The sequence below is a fragment of the Lipophrys pholis genome (genome assembly GCF_963383615.2).
Source record: "Lipophrys pholis genome assembly, chromosome: 20".
Classification (NCBI taxonomy): Eukaryota; Metazoa; Chordata; class Actinopteri; order Blenniiformes; family Blenniidae; genus Lipophrys; species Lipophrys pholis.
Genome location: NC_137648.1, coordinates 18396834 through 18417058, shown reverse-complemented (window position 1 = coordinate 18417058; position 20225 = coordinate 18396834). Strand labels below are relative to the sequence as shown.

The following is a 20225-nucleotide window of genomic DNA, read 5'->3' as shown; positions in this document are numbered from 1 at the left end:
CTACTATAATTGTCACCAGTTCTGTCACGCGTTTGTCTAGCGTGTCCTCGGCGTTCATAAATCCTCCTGTCACATCAATCAAAGGCCGGAATTAATTCCGCAATTAAGAGTCTCATTGCTTGGCAGATATAGCTACTAATGGATCAGTGACAAGTGTGATATGATCATAAAGAGGGGATTTTAATGTACTGTTTAATTGCTCTTATGTGCTACAACAGTGGCTACACAAGCCCATTTGTTCCCCAGCAGTCCGTGGTCCCATCGGCAGTAAAATATGGTGTTCGTGGAGGGTCAGGGAATGATGTGAGGGCGAGCCTGGGAAACGATTTTATGGCGCGGGAGCACATACGGCTGATTAGGACCATACTGAGATTTTACAAGGAGGGGCTCTGCGTTGGTTTGAGACAGGTTTAAGGCATAAAAGGATGTGAGCATTTATGTGAGTGCAAGCAGGACAAGCGGGGGAGGCTGTGTTTTAACGATCCTGAACACACAGTCTGAAGTCCAACTAATGGACGTGACCACGCCTCAGTTTTAACACTTAACTCACTGATGCTACAGTCACATGTGATTAAACAAACGCGACCATCTAATCGGTGTATTTTAGTTTGTCCAGGTCCAATCAGGTAGCTTTGTGTTTGGTGTCGGCATAACATCAAACGACCAGTCAGATAATTATGCTCCATTATCTTTATTGGCTATATAGAGTTCCACACAGGACACGTGTAACGAGGGTAAGCAGATCCCAAATCACCAGATGTGGGACAAAGACTACGTTTGTGTGGGACAATGTGGGATGTCAATGCGTCGAGATTTATCATTAAGTCGAAAATAACAGTGCGACTCCTGAACTTTATTCAGAGCTCTAATGTAGGCATTAGGATTTGTGGTTATATTCAATAGCTCAGCTTGGGTCTGAAGAAACATGTTAAAAAAAATCTGTTTTCTTTGAAATTTTTAATATTTGATTGGTGGTTTATTCCAGATCAGAGCCTCTTCTGGGCTTTATGTTTGACACCCTTGGTCAAAGACATTTTAAAGCAAACCTGACCAGAACTGTATAAAACTGAATATAATGAAAAAAAACAACCACTATCAGAATTATGTTTTCCAAGAGTTTTATAGAAAATTTATATGGCGGTTGTGGGCTTTGGAGTGAAGTTCAAACACAGAATGAGCCTTATTGATGAATGCAGACTGCAGCAAAGGTTAAAGCTGAAGAACTAAGAGTGCGTATTGAAAATGTCTATTGATATCAGCAGAGCGGAGAGAAAAACATCGGCAGACGGCAGAAAACACGTCGAGAACGCAACATTTTCCCTCTATTGCCGTTTAACCTTTTCTCTTCCCCGGCAAGTAGACGACATATTTATTGATTGTCAAAATACAGCGTGACCGTGGTAATTAAAGATGCAACGCAAACAAGCTGGGAGGGCAAATGAATTCCTCTGGGGCCTCCGTGCATACAATAAAACGTAAACAAAAGAAGGTGTGCAGGGATTTTTTTTGGAGCGCCGACATTAAACATCAGCAAGCAAATGTCAAGCAGACATTAAATACTGGCCTCCGTTTACTTTTCATAGATGTTGGACTCCTTCTTGTTTGCTTGCATGCCTACATAAAGCTATATACGTCAGGGGTAAAAAACAGTGCCATAATAAACTTTCCATTTTTTTTTTGTTGTGGTGCAGAGTATACGTGATTAAAATGTCTATATCGTCTCAAAAAACAAACAATTAGTCCAGAAAATGACTACAATCTCAACATAAAGCCAATTTTAATTAAACTTTGTGGTGCAAAATACGGTGAAAACGGAGTATTGTGTCATAATAATCTTTAAATTCAAATTTTATACGTCTACTTTGTTGAGTATGCGTGATGAAAATGTCGATGTTTTCACAAATACCACCCAAGTGCAATTCAGACCCTTCCTTCCTGTGGCCACAAGGCGCTATAACACCGCTTGTAAGTAGTGTTTGTTTTGTTTTTCTGTTATTTCATTCTTCTAGGCTTATACGGGTCACTGGCTGAGCCATGCATATATTCATATTTGAATTTCCTTATGTTGATATTTTAACTTGTATTCTATTTACTCTATGTGTTCTATTGCTCTATAATTTCTCTATGGGATTCATAAAGTATTACTTTTAAAACCAAACTGTTACTACTGACAACGACTACAATCAATATTTTGTTTGTTTGATGGTTCGGCGGAAGGATTAGAGCATGTTGTGGGCCGGTTTTGGCCCCCGGTTCTTATGTTTGACACCCCTACTATACGTCACTGTAGAGAATTACATGAATGACATGAAAACTCATCCGCAGTGTGTGCACACGCACCGTTCCACTGCCTGTGACAGACGAGCCAATTACCTGCCGAGCTTTTCTGCCCTGCTTTATTTGCAATAACTGTCACCGCGAGAGCCTCGGCCCTGCTTATCTGATTTTTATGAACATACTTGTAGGGATTACTGAGATTTGTGAAAGCACTGCTGGGTAATGTGAAACTATGCAAGGAGTTTGGGAAAAAAATTGCTAATCTGACCGGGAAAGTAATGAAATATCAGGCCGGCGCTCTGTCGCTGCGTGTGTACGTTAGTCCGCCGGAGAACAAACGAAAATAAAAGCGAGATATTGGGCGGCGTTTCCTCCGTGACAGACTTTTTTTTTTTCTCTCCCCCCAATCACGTCACACCTGAAGAGCCGAACCATCAGCTGAGGGCAGCCGTGCATCTTTAAACCTCCTCCTCCTCCTGGTGGCGTCATTCAGCTGCCGTCAGGTGCCTGGATCAGTCGGGTGCGTCCCTCCTGTTAAAACGTAACTACCGCCGGGATTGAGTAACCCGAAGGTCAGAGGTGCAAAGCCAGCGGTGGCCAGTTGGCACTGATTAAGCCACCGAAACGTAGCGCCTTAATGACACCAACCTTCTGGAAGTTAAATGGAAATTTCTGCTCCTTAAGAATTTGAAATTAAACGCGGGTGAAATGTGTCTGGGAGAGCCGCTGTGCTACAGGTTGGGCAGCTCCTATGGCGGGGTTAACGGCCCCGGCGCCAGACTGAGTGCCGCGGTCAGGAGCGGGGTTGGCGTCGGGTGGGGGAGGAAGCGGGGGACCCTGGTCTGCCAAGGTGTCGCGATGCCCCGGCCTGCTGTCAGAGCCGCTGAGAGCCGGCTGGACGAGGGCAGTAGCCTCGCCATCTGCCGCGCGACAGCCAAAGTCACCCTGTATGTAGACCGCGTGTCTGACTGAGAGTGTGTGGGTGTGTGTTTGAGCGTATTTCTGTGTGCTTGGACCCATCAAAGTCTGCATGTTCTTACTTTTGTGCTTTGCTGATCCAATAACAGTGTATCTGCATGCACCCTTTGCAGTTAATTCATCCACAGGTCTGACAGTGATTTGCTACTCTGATGACATGGCTGATGTCCAACATATACAGGCGATCATCTGCCTTCTTTGCGCTATTAATCCTCAGTTTGATTCCAGGGAACTTGCCGCCTGTCTATGACTTTACCCGGTTATTATAAACACAGGACTAGAGGTTAAAGAAGTGGGCTTGGGATTGGTAGTTTACAGGGTCATTCATTGTGGGAAAAAACAAGTAATTTCTCTAAGGGGATTAAGAAAACACGGTTACTTTGGTTAGTTTAGAACATTTGCATTAGACATGTTAGGACTCACTGCAGATTCAGGCCCCATTTATGCGACAACTTTTCAAGTGAAAACGCATCGTTTTTGTGTTTTTGTTTCAGAAAAGTTTTGCGTTTTCCTGGCAACGTTTTAAAATAAACACTATCACCCAAAATAATATTCTAATATGAATTAGTAGAGATGCATTTCTTTTCCTCACACCCCTGTGATATATAGCAGTGTGATGGTCTTTATACAATATGCATGGCTCTCGACTCAAGGATTTTCTTTATAAAACGCAGGTTGAGATCAAAATGTGAAGCTTCTGAGTTGGCCGTGAGGCGTCTGTTTGGACCAAACATTACACTCCCTCAGTACAGAATCCCATTATGTTGTGCTTCTGTCTTTTCTTACACTTTTCTCTGAAGATATATACATTTTTCTAGCAAGTTTCCCTCTCAGTATTATCGAATCAGCTCCAAAATACAACCGGCAGGACTGATTTTAAGTGAGCTTATGTTTTTATAGCATATTGTTCTCTGTGGATGCGTGTGTAGTTTCATTACAAAAGAAATAACGGCACCTACTAGTGACAGTTTATTAAATGTTAAAATAGAACTAATCTGACAAAGACCTCTTAAGAAAATATTTTGAATTATATCATCGATATATGTATACACGAGGCATCGTATTATATATTATGACCACAGCAGACAAACCATAAGACGCATATTTCCATTAGGACAGACAAAATCACATGTAACCAATAGATTAGTAGGTTAAATTACCTTAAAGTTAATAAGATTACATCTATAAAAAAAAAAAGAGAGAAAATCAAAAGATGGCAATCTTTGATTAAAAAGAGTTTGTCTTCTTTCTTCTCATTAATGCATTTCTAAGTCAATATATATCCGACCTATATGTGTCAGTAACCTGACATCGATGCAGTACATGCAACTCCATCGTTTTCAAAACTTTCCCATGTAAATGTGAATCTCTTGCGAAACATGCCAACAGGGCCTGAAACAGTGGGTCACATAATGCAAAATTCCCTTTTCTACTGGTTTTTCAACAGTAATAATCATTCCCATACCTGGAACGACGTCCCAGAAGTGAAGAAAGTCTGTCCTCTCTCTTCTTGGCTTGTTTCAGTTTTTAAAAAGTGTGTTGCTCCAACCAGCCAATCAGAAATCAAACCCTATATAGTGCCGTCAGGGGTTTAGCCAATCCCAATCAAGGTCGGCCCTCCCTTTGACTCCTCCCACAATTAGGCAGCTCTGCTCTGGCACATGGCACCACGAGAGGAAGTACTTCATCCTCTTCCCAAGATGGGCATGAGTGGGCGGAGCCAGTCCAGCTCACACAGACACAGCAGATTCTGAATGCAGCTCATATGATCCAATATTCAAATGGAGGAAAATCAAGAAGAAGATGGATTTCGGGCAATAAACTTTGAATGCAAAGTTTTTGAACCAACGAGACCATGTGAAAGTGTTGAAAAGCTGGATAATAGGACTCCTTTAAGTAAAAATGCATAATTTTTGTGTTTTCAGTTGCTGACCCGTGATGGTTTCCACCAAACACTATACACCATATACCACCAAAACCTGCTGTCTTCACAGTATTTTCAAGCATTTTTCTCCATCAGGTTTGTCAGTTCTTAGAGTGTGTTGTTGCAGGACGGTTGTGCTGGGTGTGTACTGACCACTTCTCGGGGCAGCAGGGAGTCCTCTTGCCGGATCACCACCAGGTTCACAGCTCCACCCATCGGAGTGGCACGCAGCAGAGCAACCACCTCCTCCTGGCTTCTACCGTTCAGGTCCACTCCGTTAACCTGCGTACAAACACAGAGCCACAGGCAGGCAAAATGTGAAAGATATTCTTTTTTCTTCAAAACTTTGGGGTAAAACTTAAGTTGAAAAAAGGATTGTGGGAAGGGGGGAGGTCTGGCCTCCACATAACCTTTCTGCATATTACTCCCAGCCAGCTGGAGCTGGAATTAAACACGGGTTATTTCCCCCTAAAGTGAACACTTGCTGATTTTCTTGTCAGTCTGATTGAAGCATAATCAAAATATTGTTCCATCTAACCGCATTTTCTTAGAAACTCAAAGCCGGGGCTGAACCGTTATAGCCACAGGGAACGCTGAATGTTTGACTTATTTCTCCAAACGCTCCAAAAGACCGAATTTAGGAACAAAGCCGTATCAGCAAAAGAGTAATTACTCTGCGAAATAACACCCAATCTCACAGAGCGCACTCGCCGAGTGGAAACGGTTGGAGGTTGGCTGAGAGCGCCGGCCTCACCTCCAGCAGACGGTCCCCCGCCTTCAGTCGGCCGTCTTGGATGGCGGCCCCTCGAGGAAGGATGTTTTTCACATAGATGGGAGCGCTGCCGCCGATGGGGACGTCTCTGGATGTGATGCTGAATCCGAGACCTTCAGGACCTGGGGCGTTAGCAAACAGATGTGGAGAATTATATTGTAAAAATGACCAAAAGTTAATTTTTTTCTTCTTTTGAAAAAAGAAGTCGTGGGGCAAAAGCTAGTATCGTTTGCGTGTAGAGTACAAATTACGCTTATTAAGTACTCCTATTGGTACTTGATATCGGCAAGTAGGTCAAGGTTAGTACTCATACTTTTAGTTATTTGTTTATTTGGACGGGACAGTCCATATTAAAGAACAAGCCATCTCTTCATGATGTTACTGTAAATATGCTGGATTTAGCACAAGGCCAATTTCCATCCACTGTCCCACATAAAATCAAACAAAATGAAAAACTCATAAGAAACAATATGTTGAAAACAAAGACAAAGATGCAATATTAAATATTGGAACAAATATTAATGTGCCTACTCAGTAGTCTGACATAAATATATTCAAAAGTGCATGATTTCCTCGTGATAAATCCGAGTGATGTTGCTGGTCTTTAATAAATGTGGTATCGGTGCAGGCCAAATAAAACATTCAGAAAACCGATGTGCGGTTGCTTGAAGATAGTGAGCAATAAAAGCATACTCTCTGCTACGTAACAGTGATATTAGGGATTTCAGGGGTGGCTGAAGCTCAGTCGTATGTGTGACTGACAGTTTGAGGAAAGCCAAAGCAGTGGAAAAGCACTATATCTGTGAAATCAAAGCTTTCCACAGTCTCAACTTCATCTATGTCAACAACTTTGTTGATCCATTAAACATACTGAAGAGTCATCAAATCCTTTACTTTTCGTTTCAGAAGTCTGAGCACTGTTCGGTGGAACCAACACACACAACACAAACTGGGGGTGTAGAACGGCGTGGAGCAATCGGAGGATTCCTGCTTAGAAAACTTTCAGTTCAGAGCCAGTCAAACATGTCGGCGCAGCTGTGTGGAAACTTTGTGGCCTCCTGTTTAATATCGAGAAGGAATGACGTTGAGACGTGATGAAAATGGCCTGTCGCCCTTTCTGTGGACGGAACTGGCAACACTTCAAATATGTAATATATAGTTTTCCTTTGTTCACTGCAGCTTCAACATAAAGCCAATTTTAATATAACGTTTTGGTGCAAAATACAGTGAAATGTCCCAAAAAATTCTCCTATTGCTGTTGCATTATGGGTGTTTTTACAAACTCACAAGTCAAAAATCAATGTTTTCTTTCACATTTTCATCATTTGTTTGGTGGTTTGGTTGGATGGGAGCCTCTTGTGGGCCAAAACAAGCCCACGGTCCTTATGACCCCTGGATTACATCCATTTCACCAGCAGACTGAACAAAAGTATCATGGCTCCCTCATTGAGGTCACACTCATGGTTGTTCACTTTTAATTTAACACATTTACACAGCAAGATCTTAAGATGTTGCTGAACATTTCTAAGAGATATTGTTTTTTGTTTTTTTTTGCAATCCCACATTTTTTAGATTTAAACAGTTTGTGTTATTGATAATTTAATATTGAAGTGAACGTAACTATTCACAACATAACTTGTAAGCAGGACTCACATCAGCATTAATGTATTATCGTAAATGGGTTTCACTTGTGTAGCACTTTTCCACTGCTTGAGCGATCCCAAAAACGCTTTACTCTTTTAAACACATCCACACACATATTCACACACCAATGGAGGCGGCTGCCATGCAAGGCCAGAGTTTGGGGTTCAGTGTCTTGCTCAAGGACACTTCAACATGTGTAAATTGCGGAAGGGGACTGAGAGACGACCGGTTACTGTTACTACCTCAATGAAATTTTGCTGAATAGTTTCGAATCTACTCACTTTCATTTCCAGACCTGATAAAAAACAAAACAAAAAAAACACCCGGAAGGCAGTCTGGCACCTGACGGAGCGGGTCACATGTCAGGTGTCCACAATGAACTGTGACGTGGTGACCACCCGGGGGGATAACAAGTCGGCTGGATGGCTGAAATGTTCTGAGGTATTGGTTGGGACGCAGCAAGGCGGCGATCTAAAGGCAGTGGTGGTCAACATTGAACTCACTGTGTCCTTTTTCAACTCGGACACATGGCGGGAAAACAAAGTAGTGGGTGTCTCATGCACTTGACAGCCAATAAGCAAGTGTTCACCCTATAAGCTGAATCCAGTTTGTATGTGTAATCATATAATCTGAGGGGATTCTTAGCTTGTAGCTGCCACAACTCACAAACTCTCGATTGGAAAAGGAAATAAACTACCTTAGTGGTTTTGATGATATCGTAAATACTTGGAGTCATGGACATTTATGGCACATATCAGCAAAGAAAGATTTCTTTTTGCCTTTTCATGCTGACAGGTGAGGCTGCGTCCACTGACCGTACCTGCTGCTCCATCTGGAAATACGAAGGGCCCGCTGCTACTTTCAGGCTCAATTGGTGCAGCAACCACTGAGCAGGGATCAAATTATAGTTTTCCAACCAACTCCGACCCTCCTATAGTTAATATGCACATGCTTCGCTTCCATGCTGGCACGCTTCAGTCATCAGGGTGTGCCTGGTTCAGGTTTTTAAATACGAAGCATGTCCCCGAATCTAAATATAGCGCCGCTGCTATGAACCAAAATTGCGTGTTTAAGATGAGTGCATGTGGACTGCAAAGCCACACTGGCAAGTTGTGGTCGGATTAAAGACTGGGTTTGGAAGCGGAATAAGTGGAGAGAAATTGATGATTATGGATGGCAGAATGGATCAGAACGCTCTCCGATGGCCTCTTAAAATGTTCTGCAGGTTGCCAAAATAGCCAAAATATGCTGTTTTCTCCATCATTTCTGTTCTGGATTGAGATCCAGATGCTGAAACCAAACATCCCGGTGCAGGAGCAGGTCAGAAGGCTGCGTCCAAGCAATCTTTTTTATTACATATCGCCATTTGGACCATTTTACATAATGGAGAACGCAGCAATTATTGTGAGTTCAAAGCCTAAAACCAACAGCTGAGGGAAAATGCTCGGGGTATCAGCTGTGCAGAGCCGTTTGCTTCAGGTTTTAAGTCTGACCTTTAAGGTGCATCAAATGAATATGAATCGCCGGTGGAGAGGAAGTAGGCAAATACAATAACGAATAAATAAAGAGGATCTCGGGTCTGACCTTTCCTGCTGACCAGACCCTGAATTTGTCAAATAAAAGCAAGGAAAATGGCTTCAAATGTCAACCGAGGAGTGAGGTAAACCAAACACAGCAGGATTCTGTGACAGAATATTGAAAAAAAAAAAAAAAAAAAAACGTAACAAAAACGATCTTGAGTGAGCCATTAAGAGGAGATGTTTAGGATTACCCGGGCCGATCTCGCCGCGGCACCAGCCGGTGATTAGTATTCATGTCAAAGTAGCAGCTCACTTCACAGAGCTGTCAGCACCTCTGATGCTTCATCATGACCTAGTTTCTCCCCCCGCCGATCGCACGTCTCTTTAGCAGTCTGCCGAGCGGGCGCTGTCGTCTCGCTGACAGTGACGGCGTTGATGAACAGGGAACACTAAAGAGGCAAACTTTTCACTCCCGACTCCTGCACACAAACAAACTGGCAGGGAGGCGATGAAGGGAGTGTTTATAAAGTTGGAGAGCCGGGCGGGTTGAGGGTAATGACGGTTTGTGATCTCTCCATCAGTGCAGCGCGACGACTGAGCAGACAGGAATAGCTGTCGCCGTTTATCTTGAATATTAAATCGGCAGTTTGTCTTCGGGGCTGCGAAACTTTTCGCGATACGAGGTCACAGAGTTGCTGCGGAAGTTTCTTCTTTAGTGCTGAGGACAGGGCGCAGCTCCGGATCTCTGACGCTTTAGTAATTACTGCTGCATGACAGCTAATCCCTAATATATCCCTGTCTTAGTTTCAGATTTAATCAAGAGATGATGCGGCGGAGGAGCTGGATGCAGCGACCTCTCAACCTGCTCTGCAAATATTCATGAAAGTGAAGGTCTACACTTGATTAAATGTGCTCACACAATCAGTGGATGTACAGGTGCCACTGAAAAGGCTTGAAACTCATAACATATAAACTAAAAGAGTATCAAGCATTGGTTTGTTTCAATATGGAAAAGTGTGACTTAAAATACAAAACGCAACAGATTTGATGAGATTGTACAATATTTTAAGGTTTTATATTTCAGAAATATGTATCAATAATAAATGTTAGTTTGGGTGAAATTATGGAAATATTGAACTTTTCCCCTGTATTTGTTTTATTCTTATATAATAGAAAACCATTTTTTCCACGTTGACAAAACAACCTTTATAATTGTCAGAATTAAGCAGAAATATACACAGATTGAGGTAAATGTTATATCTTTGTTGGTATCATTGAATTGCTAAGTTGTTGATACTCATTTTCCTCAAAACAAAAGAATGAAGGAGGATCGTGCTAATGAAAATATAGTTTATACCTTTTCGTCTTTGTTTCATGTGTAGATTATATGTTAAACCACTGACATGTCAAAGGAAAGTCTCCAGGTTGTATTTTGCTGTCATTTGCATTAGTTTCACTAAATACTGAGTGAACATCTAAATCTAACATCCACTCCACTGACAAAAAGTAGATCGTTTTGATTTTCCAAGGAACGCTCAGTGCCGTCACGAGGGATCTTTGTTTGGTGGCTTCTAAACACAAACACGCGAGCCGGCGAGGTCTCTGATGAGTCTGTCAGATTAATATTCTCATGTAGTTAGGCTGTGCTTTTCTGAGTTGCGTTCAAACAAATCCACGATCCACTTTTTTCTTCCTCGTCTTTGCTGGTTGAGCGGATAATCTTCCATTGTACCCGTCGACCAGTTAATATACTTCATTCTATCCTGATGAGTGTGGAAGGAAACTCACGTACACACGGGGGGAACATGCAAACTTAAGAAAGAAAAACCCAGCCGGTACATGAACCCATGTTATTCTAGGTGTGAGGCGGGAGCGCGGAACAGTGCACCATTGTCCGGCTTTTCTTCACCCATTCACACACACACACACACACACACACACACACACACCAATGGAGGCATGCAAGGTGCTGATCTATAAATTGGGTTCAATTTGGGGTTTAGGGAATCGAACCTGCGGGTAGTTATTGGTAAAACACCCTTGGTAGATTAAATAACAGAAGTCCTTTCACCCTCTGTCACTAAAGTTTCCACAAATTACAGCGCCCCTCTTCAAAACGTGTTATCCTACTTCCTCGTCCACTCGTCCACCATGCCAGGACCATCGGCCTCCTCTGCCCTGCACACGAACTAATGAGCACAATCAAATTTCCGGCCCATTGTACGATCCCGCCGTTAACGCTTCTCCAATCGGGCAATTAGGTGAATGCATCTCTAATAGCCCCAAAGTAATTAACCGCTGACGTCTTTATTTTCAGGTAATAGAAGAGCAGGATAAAAGTAATTGTATTCCTTTCTGGATTAGCTGGAATCCGGGATCCAATAAGCCAATTAAACAGTAAACATGAAGAGAGGCTGAGGCACATTAGGATGACTTAATGGGGTGCGTATGTCCTTTTCGACAGCCACATTTGATTAAGGCACTCTCGTTAATTTGCCATTCAAGAACCGCCCGGGACTCCGGGCCGCTCGGGCCGCAACGCAGGAAAACTGCTCGCTGTCAGAGAGCAGTGATAAAGTCTGATGGCAATCATGCAGAACTGTCAACGTGGAGCTCGGGGGGGGGGGGGGGGGGGGGGGGGGGGGGCTTCACACTCAGTTCAATTGCCAATTTGACAACATTCGGACAATAATTTCTCTCCGTTTAGAGTTTACAAACGGCTCGCAGTTTATGAGAGACATCCATTCCAGTAAACCCCATTTAAATCATGAGCAATGATGTTTGAAACTATTTCTGTCACTTTTGTGTGTGTGTGTGGGGGGGGGGGGGGGGGGGGGGGGGGGTGCATATTTGCAGAGTTATGAGTATTGTTGAATTCGATCGCGAAGCCATGTGGCTCGTGAAAATAAACTGTACAACTGGCATCGGCCTCGACCTGGAGCTCCACCAAAATCTACCCTTGGTTACAAAATGAAAGGCTCGTGTGCACGGAGGGGAAAAAAGAAATAAATAAGAGGGACTTTATCACATTGTAAACAAATAAATATAACTTGCAGCCATGCGCTTTGCAAGAACAGCGCTCGGAAACCTTTGCCAGACAAATCAGAGCAGCTTGTGACTGCATTTCCCCGGAGTGAGCGGCGTTTAGCCTGCACTGCTGAACCCACATATTCCCCAGAAGCCTGCCGCCGAGGCCCCGGCACCGGCTTTAAACGGAGCATCTGCTCGCCTCGCCTCTGAACGCGGGAGAAAGAGCAAAAAGGTGGAGAAGGAGAGTCACCTCATCAGAGCTTCACTTCAGAACTAACTGTTGGTTAATTCATGTGACGACGGCAAAGCAATGGAGCAGGAAGTGAACCCGCCACGCGTAAATACGACAGCTCCAGGATTGAAATAACATATTTTTACACTTAACATGGGAGGACAAGGAAACACAGATCAAACCACAAACTGTGTTTGTTCTTGGCTTGTTCTGCTGAACCAAACTCCAAGGAAAGAGGAGACTTCTTTAGCTTTTCAAGGAAGATGTCGGGTTATACTAAGACTTCTTCGACTAATTGTTTGACCAACATGGCCGACAGAGATGGGGATAATAAAAAGGCCTGTTGACACAGCATTTCCAGTGAAAACACATTTTTGTGTTTTCGTTTCAGAAAAGTTCGGCATTTAGAGGCAACATCTTGAAAATTCTGTCAGTTTCCACCGAAACAGTAGAAAATGATGAAGTTAACATGCAAGGCCACAAGTAGGCGCTGTTGTTTGTTATTGTAATAAAACCACACACACACACACACACACACACACACACACACACACACACACACACACACACACACACACACACACACACACACACACACACACACACACACACACACACACACACACACACACACACACACACACACACACCACACAAACAAACAAACAAACAGACAGACGAAAAGTTGGTTTGTTATTCCGGGTGAGACTCAACTAAAAAACGACAAAGTCGAAGGAGAGCGTGGACTGGGAGTCAACACACTTTGGAGGCAAACGTTGCTGTTATTGTCCACCTACTCTGTTTACTATTGCCGTGGTGCGCACGCACACAAGCAGCATTTCCAAAAGCTGCAATTACCCAGTTTCCACGGAGACCGAGTCGGAAGCGTTTTCAATAGTTTCAGTAGCGCCGAGGAAAGTTTTTCATTTTCACTTGAAAACGTTGTGAGAACCCACAGTCAGTTCTTTCTCTGGTAACGAGTGACATTTAATGCCTGGATGTGTTTTACATCGGATGCTGCATGCAGATAAACGTTTCATTCTGCGGGGGATCTCTGAGTTTGCAAAAAAATAAAAAATACCAGGATCTTCCATATTTCTCTGCTGAGTGGAAAATAATGTAATCTGTGAGTGTGACAACTTGGTTGAATGGAAAAAAAAAGTATAAATTTAAATCCTTGTGCAATAAAGAGTGCCTGTTGAAATCACACCAAATTATGAATTTGACTCACATGACAGCTTAAGCTCTGAATGTCTAGTTACAATCTATTTGCCGGAGGTAGTTTCCAACGTGACCGACACACAGCCTCATATTCATAAGATGCAAACACATTTCCAGTGTTCCCTCACCTTTCTTCAGCTGGATGTTGAACTTGCGGCCTTTGTTCTTCAGGTAGGAGCTTTCGGGCGCGTTTGCGCTCACCCTACGTTGCAGGGAGGGGGAGGGGGCCGACGCGGCCCTCGCCAGCAGGACCTGGGGTAGAGTGGTGTGACGCCGACTCTGCTCCGGCGTGCTGCCTGCCAGGGGGCCCTGGTGACTGCGGCGAGAAGAAGAAGACGACGGGGTTAAAGATCTCGGTGCGCACCCACAAGGATCAAATGTTTCCTGTGCAATGCCGTGCTTATGAACTCAGCATCGCCTCCATTTCCAGCAAGCTGTTCTTGGTGTTGAACACAGCACTGTGACAAGAATTAAAAATATCACCTGCTGATATAATTCCCATCAGGCATCGAGTCACATTTTAGCTCAAGATTGATTGAACAAATACCGTGTGTCCAATAAACAAAAACACATTTGCCTATACATATAGGGTGTCAAACATTAAGGCCCGCGAACCAAAACCAGCCTCCTTAAGGGCTCCAATCTGGTCGCCAAGCCACCAAGCAAATTGTACAAATTTCAAAGAAAATGTAATAAAAAAATAAAAAAACATCTCTTATGAGTGACGTACACAACACAACACAACACTGGGACCTGAAAGCCACTATTTTTCACCAGAAAGTATCAATAAAAAGTATTTGTGAAAATATAGAAATTCTTATCATGTATACTTTGCACCACAACAAAGCAAAAAAAGTTTACATTTAAAAGGTATTATAGTACTGTTTTACCCTTCCGGCCAACTGATGATGGAACTGGGTTGCAGGTGGCCGTTGAACAAAAATGTGTTTGACCAACTAAACAACCATTGCTTCTATACAAGTGTACCAGAAATGTTAATTGGAGTTCATCTGTTGTCCTCAATGTCCATACAATATATATAATGAATTAGAGGGTCACTAACTAGGAGTGAAGTACATCAATTAGGTTTTTCCGACTTTAGGTGGTTTTTTAGTAAATGATGATGATACAGTCTAAAATCTTTATGTGTCAGACATTTTTCAATTAGAATTTGCTGTAAGTCAATTTAAACTTGGCAGTTAGGACTTTTTCCGTGGAAATATGTAATACTGAAAAAAAAAAAAGCCCCCCCAAAAAATTAAAAAAGCAAGCCGTCGTACAGGTTGTTTAAAGAAAGAAAAATAGTGAAACCTACTTGTGGTTGAGGCCGTGCTGTGGCCCAGACTTGGACCCTGGCCCTACCACCACACTGGACCGCTGGGAGGCCTGGCTGAAGCGGACCCTGTTGGACTGGGGCGGACTGAGCTCGCTGCGTGACGACAGCAGCTCGTACTGCCGCTTCATGGCGGCGGGGATCACGTGGAAGAGGATGGCCTGGCTGCGCATGGCCTGCTTGAAGATGTTCTGGGCTCTGCAAACAGCAGGACGGTGGAAGAGACAGAAATGAATAATTAGCTTTAACATGATGAGAGATACACGTAGAATGATGCACTATCATGGCATGGGAGATCAAGACGGATAGGAGCAGCTACAAGGTGCTGGATGTTGAAAGGCGATCGCGAGACTTGAGGTTAGCGTGGCTAATCGTGGGCCTACTTCCTGTAGAGAAATCACATTATCTATAATTACCAGCATCAAGATGGTTGCCAGATAAAAAAAATGCGGATGGGTGATGAAATACTATACACTGTATGCAGTGAAATTGACTGTATGTGCAGCCTCGCAGGGATGTTTGTGTGTGGTTGGAGCTGAATCGACTCAACAGTCCCAACACAGATGATGAATCATGCACAGAGGGAAGCTTTCCAGACAACGAGGTTGAGCGTAAGTAAACACACACTTCATTTCTTACTCACAAAATAGGGGAAAGAGAAAAGGAGGCGAGGCACGCACCGAGTCCCGTGTGAGGTTTGGGGCCAAATAAGCCGAGACAAGTGCTCCACATCATTCCCAGACACGAGGATTGTTTAGTTTGGCGTGCCAGCGGCACTTAGCATATAGATAGTCTGGCCAGGAGAGGGCCACGCTGCAGTGTGTGTGTGTGTGTGTTTTGGGGGGGGGGGGGGGGGGGGGGGGTGAGGACCCCCACCATTACCACGCCAGGAATACCACACTGATCCGTCCAAACGACAGACACTAAGCGGCTTCCGACGGCACTTCATTCGAGGCTCATATACCGTACTGTGTCACTTCTGCAGGATTCGGCCTCTCCCATTTTTTATTCTTATGGTAATTTACAGAAGAAAATCACTCCCATATGTACGCTGAGGGCTGGTGTATGTATGTATGTGTGTGTGTGTGTGTGTGTGTGTGTGTGTGTGTGTGTGCGCGCGCGCGGGAGTGTCAGTACGCACATATACTGTGCCATCACTCCAGCAATCAGCCTCCACGCAAGCCTGATTGAATAATAAATTACCCCCATCAATGCATCATTACATTCGGTTAGATTAAGCGCCTCAAAATATTTACCCATGCAAAACAATCCAAGGAGATTAGACTATCACTTTGCATTGTCACTCTCTGTGGTGCACAATCAAGGGGGGGGGTAAGGAAGTGATGAGATAGCGAGGAAAAGAGGAAAGTTTGGCTCCTTCTCCTCATCGCTATGCATGCATTGGGATGCTGGTGAGAAGGAGGAAGGACTACAAAACATCACTCCCTTGTGGATTTGGTTTGTAAGCCTCTTTCACAGTAGAGAGGACCTGGAAAGAAACTGAGACGATTTATTTATTTATGATTAATTTTTTTGATTTTTTTTTGGGGGGGGGGGGGGGGGGTTAATACATTAGCATGACAAAGTTAGCTGGATGATAAAGTTTTAAAACATGGAGATATTTTCTCTTTTTACTAGACTTGGTTACCGTGTTGGGCCACGAGTTGCCGTTGTTTGTTAACAATGGGAGCACACAGACGTTCGTATGGACAGACAATGAAGTCGGATTGTTATTCCGGATGACGATCAACTATGAAATTACAAAATCCCAGAAGAAATCTGGACTGGGAGTCGTGACACTGGAGGAAAACATTGTTCTTATTGTCAATCTACTGAGCATGTGCAGAAGAACTACTAACTACAGCCACGGTGCGTATGTGCGGTAGCATTTCAAAAAGTCGTGATGATCATGATGAACCCGTCCTTCTCTACTGACTACATTTAGAGGGCCTCCTCGCCTGATGACCTTTTTTCACCAAATCCCCTTCATGTGGAGGCTTCAAGCTTTAACATACATGTTCTCGCTCAATGCGACATGATGTGATATGATACGACAAGATGCAATGCAATTAGATATCGTTTTGTCATTCAAAGGGAGGACATCTTTAAAGTTGGGGCTGTTTTAATGAGGATTTAAATGGTGTTATTCCATTGATTTACTAGCAGCTGTCCAGTTTAGCGCTTTACCTTTGGCCCTAACGGCGAACATGCTACTGTCACTTTAATTCAAATTAAATAAATATGTATTAAGTGGAGTGAAGAATTTCAAAGCAATAATTTTGATGAGATGATTACAAAAAAAAACCAACTGATTTAACCATGCTTTGTTTTTACACTCCAACATTAAATATTTCTTGTGCATCTGAAGAAGTTCTTTGATTTTCCCCGACACCCAAAATTTTTATAATTTTTATTTTTAATCTGGAGATTTTGCACAAACAACACTGGGGCAGATAGGCAAAACACAAGTCTCTGTCCAGCTCAGTGTGACTTCAGGTTGTGTGAATCTGGGTTACTTCTTCCTGTGGTGGGCTGGATGATAAAGGGGCGAGCTGAGCGGACCACCTCTGTACTCTGCCTCCCAGAATGCAGCCCGGAGAAGAAGCAATCTATTTCTCTACCTACCTGGCGCGCGCGCGCGCACACACACACACACACACACACACACACACACACACACACACACACACACACACACACAGCCTCGCTGTGTGTGGTGTAGCTAAAGCTTTCAGTGTTGCTTTATGTGTCCACATATGAGTGAGTCCACTGAGTTTGACTCGTGTTTGCGTGAGAGAGGAGGTGTCAGGCTCATATCTTCATTCCAATTCAGGAAATGAACCGGTAGCGATGGATTGAGGGAGAGAGAGAGAGAGAGTGTGTGCTTGTATATTTGGTTTTGGATCAGGCAGCGAGGCGGTGGTGAAGGACTGCGGGTCACCGAGGCCGATTACACGAGGGCCAACAAGTCGGTAATATTTCAGTTTGATTGTGCGGCTGTGTGGGCTCCGCGTCCTCCCTGCGGTTTTGGATTCCACTTATCAACCGGGACACAATTTATTGTCACTGCACTGAACGTCCAACACGCCGCTCTCGGCGTGAACGACATCACTCAGAGTGACAGAGCGCCAACGGAAGGCCGAGTGCGTCCCAGTTCCGGAGATGGTGGAGCGAAATTAAAATCAGCATGGCATTCAGTGTGGCTGACAACAAGTGGAGCGACTGGGCAGAAGAAAGCCGACGGCATGCAGACGACGGGCCCACGCTGGAGCTTACTGTTCAAAGCGCAGGTTGCGGATGTCTCCCTGATTGATCATGACGATGCAGTCGTTCTCCTGGAAGAGGCGCTCCTGCTCGGCTTTGCCCCCGCGCTCCAATCGCTTCACCAGCAAGCCCTGAGTCCTGCAGAGGGAACACACAGGAGGTGGCGTGGTGAGAGAAACTCTGTTTACGACAATCAAACGTCACGATGCAAGCTGAAAGCCTCAATTCCCCCTTTTTGAGGAAACGGAGGCAGCATTACTATATACAGGTACTTCTCAAAAAATTAGCATATTGTGATAAAGTTCATTATTTTCCATAATGTAATGATAAAAATTTGACTTTCATATATTTTAGATTCATTACACACAACTGAAGTAGTTCAAGCCTTTTATTGATTTAATATAGATGATTTTGGCAAAAAAGTAAAGAAAAACCAAAAATCCCCATCTCAAAAAATTAGCATATCATGAAAAGGTACTCTAAATGAGATATTAACCTAATCATCTGGAGCACCACACCCACCCTCGAATCAACGAATTAACTCTAAACACCTGCAAAAGATTCCTGAGGCTTTTAAAACCTCCCAGCTGTTTCATTACTCAAAACCGCAATCATGGGTAAGACTGCCGACCTGACTGCTGTCCAGAAGGCCAACATTGACACCCTCAAGCAAGAGGGTAAGACACAAAAAGAAATTTCTGAGCGAATAGGCTGTTCCCAGAGTGCTGTATCAAGGCACCTCAGTGGGAAGTCTGTGGGAAGACAAAAGTGTGGCAGAAAACGCTGCACAACCAGTAGAGGTGACCGGACCCTGAGGAAGATTGTGGAGAAGGACCGATTCCAGACCTTGGGGGACCTGCGGAAGCAGTAGACTGAGTCTGGAGTGGAAACATCCAGAGCGTGCAGGAAATGGGCTACAGGTGCCGCATTCCCCAGGTCAAGCCACTTTTGAACAAGAAACAGCGGCAGAAGTGCCTGACCTGGGCTACAGAGAAGCAGCACTGGACTGTTGCTCAGTGGTCCAAAGTACTTTTTTCGGATGAAAGCAAATTTTGCATGTCATTCGGAAATAAAGGTTACAGAGTCTGGAGGAAGACTGGGGAGAAGGACATGCCAAAATGCCTGAAGTCCAGTGTCAAGTACCCACAGTCAGTGATGGTCTGGGGTGCCATGTCAGCTGCTGGTGTTGGTCCACTTTGTTTTATCAAGGGCAGGGTCAATGCAGCTAGCTATCAGGAGATTTTGGAGCACTTCATGCTTCCATCTGCTGAAAAGCTTAATGGAGATGAAGATTTCCTTTTTCAGCATGACCTGGCACCTGCTCACAGTGCCAAAACCACTGGCAAATGGTTTACTGACCATGGTATTACTGTGCTCGATTGGCCCGCCAACTCTCCTGACCTGAACCCCATTGAGAATATGTGGGATATTGTGAAGAGGAAGTTGAGAGACACCAGACCCAACACTGTGGATGAGCTTAAGGCCGCTATCAAAGCATCCTGGGCCTCCATAACACCTGAGCAGTGCCACCGGCTGATTGACTCCATGCCACGCCGCATTGAAGCAGTCATTTCTGCAAAAGGATTCCCGACCAAGTATTGAATGCATAACTGAACATAATTATTTGAAGGTTGACTTTTTTTTGTATTAAAAACACTTTTCTTTTATTGGTCAGATGAAATATGCTAATTTTTTGAGATGGGGATTTTTGGTTTTTCTTTACTTTTTTGCCAAAATCATCTATATTAAATCAATAAAAGGCTTGAACTACTTCAGTTGTGTGTAATGAATCTAAAATATATGAAAGTCAAATTTTTATCATTACATTATGGAAAATAATGAACTTTATCACAATATGCTAATTTTTTGAGAAGTACCTGTATAATGAAAAATAACCAAAAGATCCAATCAATACATCTTGAGCAAACAATAGTTTTGTTGTTATTGTCTATCTAGTTGTGCATGTGCAGTAGCAGCATTTCCACGGAGACGGAGCGTTCTCAAAATGTTGCGTTTTCATGACTCTGAGC

At 43.7% G+C, this 20225-nt stretch overlaps 1 protein-coding gene across 1 annotated transcript in view; it reads right to left on the bottom strand.

Moving 5' to 3' along the window:
- The window catches only part of LOC308125596 (partitioning defective 3 homolog), a gene marked incomplete at its 5' end in the record, with an annotated part of 413756 nt that overhangs the window by 198522 nt on the left and 195009 nt on the right, over positions 1-20225 (bottom strand). The window contains 5 exons of the mRNA XM_080489471.1: positions 5329-5461; positions 5934-6073; positions 13727-13914; positions 14914-15129; positions 18208-18333. Of these exons, the coding sequence (XP_080345597.1) occupies positions 5329-5461; positions 5934-6073; positions 13727-13914; positions 14914-15129; positions 18208-18333 (803 nt within the window). The remainder of the gene's footprint in view (positions 1-5328; positions 5462-5933; positions 6074-13726; positions 13915-14913; positions 15130-18207; positions 18334-20225) is intronic.